The sequence below is a fragment of the Taudactylus pleione genome, unplaced genomic scaffold (assembly GCF_031769625.1).
Source record: "Taudactylus pleione unplaced genomic scaffold, aTauple2 ptg000800l, whole genome shotgun sequence".
Classification (NCBI taxonomy): domain Eukaryota; kingdom Metazoa; phylum Chordata; class Amphibia; order Anura; family Myobatrachidae; genus Taudactylus; species Taudactylus pleione.
Genome location: NW_028285202.1, coordinates 664,925 through 674,797, shown reverse-complemented (window position 1 = coordinate 674,797; position 9,873 = coordinate 664,925). Strand labels below are relative to the sequence as shown.

The 9,873-nt window shown below is 44.2% G+C and overlaps 1 protein-coding gene across 1 annotated transcript in view; it reads left to right on the top strand.

Moving 5' to 3' along the window:
* Positions 1-8,697, top strand: part of LOC148474906 (uncharacterized) — a 117,482-nt gene extending 108,785 nt beyond the window's left edge. Inside the window, 1 exon segment of the mRNA XM_088458021.1 lies at positions 6,792-8,697. Coding sequence (XP_088314147.1) covers positions 6,792-7,393 — 602 coding nt within the window. The 3' untranslated portion in view covers positions 7,394-8,697.
* Positions 8,698-9,873: the final 1,176 nt, after the last annotated feature.

Genomic DNA, 9,873 nt, shown 5'->3' with positions numbered 1-9,873 from the left:
ATGGAGAACGTGCCCAATACTATTGTGTCTGATTTGGAGACCGCGCCATATACTGTTGTGTCTGATATGGAGACCGTGCCATATACTGTTGTGTCTAATATGGAGACCGTGCCATTTACTGTTGTGTCTGATATGGAGACCGTGCCATATACTGTTGTGTCTGATATGGAGACCGTGCCATTTACTGTTGTGTATGATATGGAGACCGTGCCATATACTGTTGTGTATGATATGGAGACCGTGCCATATACTGTTGTGTCTGATATGGAGACCGTGCCATATACTGTTGTGTCTGATATGGAGACGGTGCCATATACTGTTGTGTCTGATATGGAGACCATGCCATATACTGTTGTGTCTGATACAGAGACCGTGTCATATACTGTTGTATCTGATATGGTGACTGTGCCATATACTGTTGTGTCTGATATGGTGACCGTGCCATATACTGTTGTGTCTGATATGGTGACCGTGCCATATACTGTTGTGTCTGATATGGTGACCGTGCCATATATTGTTGTGCCGTATATGGTGACTGTGCCATATACTGTTGTGTCTGATATGGTGACCGTGCCATATATTGTTGTGCCGTATATGGTGACCGTGCCATATACTGTTGTGTATGATATGCTCACTCCTCAGTGTGCATCTACTGATTCCGATCCAAAGAATGAACCAGCGCTCCTGCTACCTGTGACTGTTACCTGTTAGTCAGTTTCATCTACTCTGCTCTATCATCGCTGCTGTCAGTATCCAGTGGCCCTTTAACCTATGTTCAGTGCTGCTGTCTCCTCCGGTTCCTGCCTGATCTTTGTTTCTACTGGTCCCAGTCCAGTACAAGTATTCCTCCGCTTCCAGTCCAGTTCAAGTCGCCTCTTCACGCCTTCGCTTTCAGGCAAGTTCAAGTCATCTGATCCCTGCAGATCCAGTCTGGTCAAAGTTTTTTTGGTCCCAGTCCGTTTCAGCCTGTGTCTTCTATTCTGGTTCCAGTCCGACTCAGCTACATCCTTTCCGATCCCAGTCCAGTTCAACCTGTGTCCATCATTCTGGTTCCAGTCCAGCTCCGCTACATCCATTCTGGTTCTAGTCCGGTTTAGCCCATATCCATCATTCTTGTTCAGCCTGCTAGCTACACTCCGGTCACAATCCGGTACCTGCCTCTATTATTCCTGCAGTAGTCTGAAGTATCCATGTATCATCATTGACTACAATAGTCCTTCTAAGTGCAAAGTCTTTTAGTCTTCTATACTTTGTGATTTCAAGAAAGACTTCTCATTACAACTAGTCTGCTCATTGCAGATTCAAGTGGACTGTTCCTGTATTACACTTCGGCCTGTATTGCTACTCACTGAGTTCCACTACTCAGCGTTGCAGCTCCAAGTCTGTCTCTGGGATCTTCTGCTCTTCCTACGTTTGGTGTGACCATCAATGAGGGTCCTCTCTCTGAGTGTTTGGGTTCATGCTGAGTCTCTAGTGTTGTGGTTCCACTACTCAGCGTTGCAGCTCCAAGTCTGTCTCTGGGATCTTCTGCTCTTCCTACATTTGGTGTGACCATCAATGAGGGTCCTCTCTCTGAGTGTTTGGGTTCATGCTGTCTCTAGTGTTGTGGTTGACTCAGGGAGCTGGGGACTGGATTTATTTCCCTCTCATGAGGGTGTAATCTCCAGGCACCCAGCTCTGGTATTCAGGTCGCACTGTCTTCAGTGGATTCCAGGTGGGCTAATTGTTTATCTGCACTGCTCACTGTTCTGTTCTTGAGTTTTTAAACATCAGTGCCAGTGCCACGGTCCTGAGGTTCAGGTCTGGGTTGGTTCCAGAAGCAGACTGGGAGCCTTCTAGTAACCTCTGATCTCTCTTAGGACACTAGTCCACATGCCATATTGGTGTTTGCTCCTGTTTTGTGAGTAATCACCTGATACACTCTTCACGTTTCCATTTCACCTCGTCAGTCCAGTCCACGGGTCTGACTCAGATTTTATACTCAAGCCAGTTACATACAGAAAATAGTTAAGGAGGGTCATCCCTCCCTGTGGCCAGTAAATATAACCACGCAGCAAACTTTAGGACACCGTCAGAGAAATCCTGGAAAACCACCAATTCCGACCACCAATCTCCAATGTGAGTTTAGAGAACCGGATAATAGAGAATGTACCAAGTAGATTTTTTTCAAAGGATCTATAGACGTAAAAGCTTCTGCAAACCTATATCAGGCCCATTCAACAGCAAATGAAGGAGAAAAAGAGACTGGAACAAAACATCTTCCAGTGGCGGCAGATGGGTTTGAACACATCACCTTCCGAGACTCCAAGGGGGTAAGAGGGTCAATAATAGGAGCATCACAACCCGCACAGTGTGGAAACACAATTCTTCGCCTCAGTATGTCAAGCCTGCATCTATGGCAAATTTTGATATGAAGAAGATGGTACAGCCTACAGCCACAACAGGAAGGAACCAAAACAGTACGTAAGTATCAGCAACCAATAAAAGTTCAGAGGGTAGCACTGATCAGGAGACCAGGGCAGTAAAGAACTCAAGCAGGAGAGGGCTACTGTAAGAGGAGATAAGTATTAGAAACAGAATAAAAGTCTGCAACTGCAGGAGAGCATAACTGCAAGGGAAGCCAGAGGGTAGCACTGAACTGGAGCAGCAAGGTAGACAGTAGTAAAGGACCTTCATGCCAGCAAAAACCAAGGGAGTACAGCATGGTTTCTTATTCCTTGAATAGGTTATTTGGATTCTCATTAGCCTCTCGCCCCAGTCACTTTCCTGGGTATATTTTCTGGGAGAATCGGTTTTGGCATGCTCCTCGCACGAGGTCAGAAAGTCCAGACTTTGAGGAGGAAGACCATTCTGGTTGTGAAGAAGATGTTCCTACCAGCCAGGGTTGTGAAGTGCTGGTGTTCTGTCAGGCTCTCAATATCCTGGAGGTTGAAGTCCCCTCATAGCGGTCTCTTATTTAAGTGCAACAAAACATAGACTGTTTTTCCTTTGTTTTCCTATTTTTCTAAGGCTTTGGAGGACCTGATTCTGAGTCGGACACAATGTTGATGCTGTACTCAATTGGTCAATGTTTTAAGTCTGCTCATGCGACACAGCGCATGTGTCCTGTTTGACTGCACTCAGAAGAGCAGTGTAGAATCGAATTGTCACTAGTGTTTGGATTTATTTGTGAATCTGGACTTGAGTCTCTGGCCGACATAGGTTCTGGAGTGGATGTGAGGAAACTGGCTGGTCTAATATAGTTACGGCTCATGATGTGTAATTTGAGGCTGAAGGAAGCTGAACAGTACTAGGGAATTGGCTGAGACTCAGAACAGAAGTGCAGATTCTAACACGCCGGTGGTTTTCACCAGGGACCCCTGCAAAGGAATTTGGGCTTAGCTGTGCCCGAATTGCAGGTTGCAGTCCTCTGCTTGGGCTTCCCTGTACTGGCAGCTGCCGAGTGAATCTCCGGGAAGGTACCAAACTGGACAACAAAGGGATGGAACCAATGGTAGAGGATATCGGAGTGGAACCGATGGTAGAGGATATCTGACTGGAACCGATGGCAGAGGATCTCTGGGGTGGAATCAGCCACTAGAGCCAGGGGTGCAGCGAGATGGAAATCTGCACAAGAGTTGCTGAGTAGGACAGAATATCCACGGGAACTCTCTCTAATGCTTCTACAGCTGGGCTGAAGACAACATTGCACAGGCAAGTGCTGTGTGCAGGGAGAATCTTTATATACCCCTGGGAGAGCAGGGATTGGCTACAAGTGTCATGTGACTGCATACTGGTCTCCTGTTGGTGGAGATCCGGTCACCTGATCCAGCCTATCACGGCTGTTGTCCCAGCAGCCAGCACTGGAGGGAATGCTGCATGTGGAACCTAGGGAGATTGCAAGATATGAGAAGAAACTGCAGCTGGAGGAAGTCTGTCACGGAGCCGGATCATGGAGCTGGGAACCAGGTAAGCGACCCGGCGGCTGTAGCAGATGTGGTGTGTGACACGGATGCAGGGACTGTGGATTTTAGTAGGCATTCCTGGGAGGTAACGGGGGGTGGCGAAGCCAACTCTGGCCTGTTGCTGAAAGCAGCGGGGTCCAAAGATATACAATTGCTCATGTAGGATGCCAGGTAACTGAACCTGTCATAGGGATAGTGCAAGTACCGACAGTGCGACCAAAGATGCACAGTAGTTGTCCATATAGCAAGACTTACCAATTGTACAGTTATTCCCACTCGCAATTTTGCCACCTTAAAAGAGGACGTGGAGGGAAAATGTGAGGCCATTCTCAAAGTAGTTTTGAGGATGACTGATGCTTCTTAGACCAATTTTAGCTGGGGCCTGGGTCAGCGAGGCCATTTAATCTTGGCTGACCAATTGGAAAATAGCATTCCGTAAAAAAAGGTTTCTCTGCTTTTGGTGGACCAGATTGAGGGAGCATCTGTATACATGGGGATACTCTCCTGGATTCAAAGTCACTCTTTGTCTAAGATCTCAGCCTTGGCTGCCCAATAGGTGGCATTTTGGAAATCAGAGGGGGAGGCGATTACAATGGTTTCCATACTTTAGCAGATGGACACCCATTCCCCAGGATAGGGAAATACTGCATGACTGTCTTGGGCCTCTTCCGAATCCTGCTTTAGTAAAGTCCATCTTTTCCAATTTTGGGATGTGTAGCTTTAGTTGGTCTTGAATCTGTGGTCCCTAGTAATTCTATACCTGGTAGATTGCCCCACTTGAGGTGTTTTTTGCTACCCTCCTTCCAAGAAACATTATCAAGTATTCAGAGATCATCATTCCGATTCTGGATACACAGCAAGGCATGGTGCACTGCTCAAACCAGTTTCTGGTGTGTTAGCCGGAGTTTTCCTTATAGAACAATCCTGAGCTGGAGGTTGCTCAACAACCTCATGTTTAGGAGAATGCTGTCATAGATCCTACGTGGCTTTGTTAAGAACAAAATCCTCCTATCTTCCAAAACCAGAGTTTTTATGGACATTATGTTTGACACTAAGAGCCACATGGGCTGCCTTTTGGAGTCCAAGATTGTGGCCCTACAGTCACAGGGAAAGCTTGGACAGGTGTCTGCACAGTTTCTGGGGAGAATGGGGAACCCGGCCAAGAAAACGTGACTTGAACTGTAACACTCAGATCCTGTCTTGTTACAGAGCAAATCCTCTATTTAAAAGGCAGTCTCTCTGGTTGTGGAATCGCAATGCTGGGTCTCCAGCTTCAGGGCTGTTTGTCTCAACAGAAGACTTTTTTTTCCTTTCAGTACTCTGGAGTTGTGGGACGTCACCTATGCCTTGTATGGCACTCAAAAGGGCTCATTTCATTCAGATCTCATCAGTTTTGCCCAGGAAGGTGTGGTATGTAGTTCTTTGGGCCTCAACAATGGAACCTTTGTGATATCCTCTTTAATAAGAGACTTTCTAGGTCCAATTCTTCACCCCAATTTGAATGGTTTGACTTTGATGGCATAACACTTAATGCCAAGATCCTAAAGGTAAGGAGTCTTTCTAGTTTAGTCAACCCTACTATGCTTAGGGGTTGAATGCCTACTATGATTAGTGTAGTCTCTACTTCCCAGTTGAATTTTCCTTAACTTCCATTTCCTTTTCATCCACCAAGGGTCAGATCTCAACCCTTTCTATTTTTTTCAGTGGAAACTGACCTCATTTTTGTAGCTTTAGACCTTTATCCAAGGGTTGCTTCTATTTTAAACCACCTTATCTCCTACCTATCTCCTTCCTGTTCCCTCTTGGGACCTAAATTTGTTTTTGCTTTTTCAGACTTTACTTCTACTTTTTATTACTTGGAACACAGTGGTGTTTTTTATTTGTGGTTTTACACAATTATGTTGTTTTTCTTTTTTTATGTAACACTTTGAATTTGGATCAAGTTTTATGTATACGGGAAATTTCAATAAAGATTCAATATTTTAGTTTTTACCTTTCTATCCCACATTAGTCTAGGAGTGTACTAATACTGCCAGTCTGTCACTTATCATGGTTATACGGAAGGCTCAAAGTGATGTATATAAAGGATTGTAACACAGAATAATAGACCATGAAAAGCAGACAGATTCCCAATCAGTTGTAATATACGATCTTATTCATAATTTCTGTTACTGGTAAATATTATTCTAATTTTTAAATTTGCTGCTATTTTATTTTTCATTTTCAGAGAAATGGTTTTATACTAATTAACTGAAATGGTATTTTATAAGATTGAGTTGTTAGTGCACTTCCTTAAGACCTTTCTTATATCACCTTCTATTGAGCTGTATCTAACGCAGGTAATATTTCTTTATAGGTTTTTGTTTTGTTTGCTACGTAAAGTGTGTAGGTTGCAAAATGAAATTAAACAACTGAACGTCTTGACCTCACTAATAGTATGACATTTTCCAACAGATGGACACAAACACAGGAAGACCTCAGAGGGAGATCTCCGTTTGCCTCTAGATTTAAAAAAAGAAAAAAACATCACACAGGATTCTTCAGGAGAAATCCCCATTACCCTAAATATACACCCAGTACCTCACAGTGCTGATCTATCATCTGATCCCTCTAATCACGAGGAATGTTCCCCTCAGTTATTGCTACACTCAGTTATTGCTACACGTAGTACAGCTCATACAAGTGATAAATTATTTCCATGTTCTGAGTGTGGTAAATGTTTTAAACAGAAACCAGCTCTTGTTACACATCAGAGAATTCACACAGGTGAGAAACAATTTCCATGCTCTGTGTGTGGGCAATGTTTTACACAGAAAGCATCCCTTGTTACACAGAGAAGGCACACAGGGGAGAAGCCATTTCCATGTTCTGAGTGTGGTAAATGTTTTACACATAAACCATATCTTGTTAAGCATCAGAGACGTCACATAGGTGAGAAACCATTTCCATGTTCTCAGTGTGGGAAAGGTTTTACAGAGAAGTCAAGGCTTGTTAAGCATCAGCGATATCACACAGGTGAGAGGCCATTTACATGTTCTGAATGTGGGAAATGTTTTACACAGAAATCAGATCTTGTTATACATCAGAGACGTCACACAGGAGAGAAGCCATTTCACTGCTCTGAGTGTGGGAAATGTTTTACACAGAAATCAGATCTTGTTGTACATCAGAGATATCACACAGGTGTGAGGCCATTTCCATGTTCAGAGTGTGGGAAAGGTTTTACACAGAAATATGATCTTGTTTCACATCAGAGAACTCACACAGGCGAGAAGCCATTTCCATGCTCTGAGTGTGGGAAAAGTTTTGCATGGAAATCAGTACTTATTAGGCATCAGAAAACTCACACCGCTGAAAAGCCGATTCCATGATCTGTATGTGGGAGAGGTTTCATACTTCAGTCACCTCTTGTGAGACATCAGAGATGTCACACAGGTGAGAAGCCATAGAAGTATACAAGCTCTAGTCACACAGTATAATAACATGTTATAATCTAGTTAGCATCCACAGATACACTTTGAATATATGTCACCAAAATAAGATTGTAGTAGATCTCTCATGTGGAATTTATGGCAGTTTCTTTATTCTGTTTGATAATAGCATCCATCCCCACAGTAATAACAAACCATATTATCCTTATATAATGACCTAAGTAACATAGATTCCCTGCAATGGCTGGGAGATAAAATGTGGGACATAAACATGTTTATTTAATTAGTTCCATCAGTCAGGGCTTCCTATGGGAGAGGGATTCCTTATTTGCTGTATATGGGACAGTTTGATTAAGGAGGGATTTGGACCTTGCCCCCAATCCGAGCTAGACTGAGACTCTTTGGCACATATGGATTAAAAAAGGCAAAAAAAGTCATCTTGCGTGACCAATTGGACAATTTTAACTGTTAAAGTAAACGCAAATCACATATTTAAGTGTCATATAAATGTCACCACAACTATCTGTGTGTCTGTGGTTCCCAGCAGTCTGCAGCCAGTAGCCAGCATTGTACCTGTAATATCCAATGACCGGGAGTTGATGCTATGCCAGTATCTGTATCAGCTGCCTGGAGAGATGGGAACTGGCAGAGCGATTTTTATCCAGGAAGAACTTTCCCCACCAACAGCCACAAGTGTTATCCCACTACTTAACATACTACGTATCTGTCCCGCCTCTTAGATTGTAAGCTCAGTTATGCAGGATCATCCTTACCTTTTGTTTCATATCAGCGTATGTTATATGTGTGTATCATGATCCTGTCAGTATACAGGGCTGAGTAATATGTTGGTGACTGATAATTAAAAGAGAATAGTAAATGGAGGATGGTTGTGTAAGAATTATAGCGTAACACACAGTGGGTGCTGCCATCTGGTGGCTGACACAACATCCATGAGAATACATCCTCTCTATTCACTGGGAGCCTGTGACATCACTGAAGTGCCTCATGTATCATTCAGCTGTATTCTATAGACTGGCCCCAAATGGCTGCTGGTGCTGTGTGTCAGTGACTGTTGTGCTATCATTGGTGTGATGTTGGGATATACGGAACACCTTAATTAGTTAGAATATTTTCTTATACATCCTATGGGGGACATTGGATACACTTAGGGGTATAAATACTAACACAAGAGCTTGGGCATTGTAATGTTACCAGGAATAGCTCAAAGCTCCTCCACCTGTATAACTCCATTGACTGTCATGTTTTCTTTGATTATATGGTAGTAATAAAAGTATTCTACTGCTGCTTCTAAGGATGCCTGGCACGGAACGCAGAGCTTCTACAATCGGAACCTGCTGCCTACAGACTGTCATTTGATTGGCTGAGATAGCGTAGCTCTCCAGGGCAATGTCTTTGTCTCAGGATGTTGTGGAGCTCACATAGCTTGCCACACGCCCCAGGAAGACCATCAGAGACTCTCCAATCTCTACTTCCATGGCTGCTACGCATAGCATCCTGACCTCCAATGAGCCTTTCTACTAGAACCCTTTGCGTTCCTCATTTGCATCTGCTGATGAGCCAGCCTGGGCATAAATCCTGGCAAGGTCAATATAAAGCATGGTCCACGTATCTTTCTTATGCTGGGCATACACGGCCAGATAAAATGTCTGTCAGACCCACAGACATTTTATCTGGCAGCCTGCCAGCCGCAGATGTCGCCGGCATACACTGTGAGATTTCTCTCACAGTGTATCAGCCCGACATCCGCGCTCCACCCCCGGGGGAGGAGACATATCCCTGTTCCTTCCGTAGGAAGGAACACAGGAAATGTCTGTCTGTCGGCCGCTGCTGGGCATACACTGCCCCAGTGCGGCCGACAGTTTACCGGGTAAATATCGCATCGGACGGGCATGCTGGACAATCCGGCATGCCCGACCGATCAATATTTAACCCTCGGTCGCCCCCCCACACGCTGCAATTATCGGGGAGATCCGCCGATCAGACGGATCGCCCCGATAATTGTAGCGTGTATGGCCAGCATTACAGAGGATGCTGACATCTGACACCACTTCTAAATCTCTGAAGTGTTTTCTGTCAGGATTTTTATATTATCTGGAAGGATCTGGCTGAGCACTCTTTCCAGGAGCAAGTGGTGAAAGGCTCTGATCTTTAGGACTCTTTGGGGCATATTCAATTAGATGCAAAAAGCCATTTTCGGGGGAAAAGTATCGCTGATGACGTCATTTCGCCAGGCGAAAACTTATCCTCTTATTCAGTTCCAAAGACTTTTCTTTTATGCGGAAAGTCAATGCATTGGAATAGGCGAAAAATATTTGCCTATGAAAGCATGCGGAAAAAAGTACAGAATTGCGGTTTTGGGGTGAAAAGGTGGGAAAACCACCCTGGACCCTTGGGACAGGCCCCCAGAGTTTAACTGCATCAAAAAAATCCTAAAAAAAATTGAAGAACACCCCAAAAAATGGCTTTGAAAAAGTACA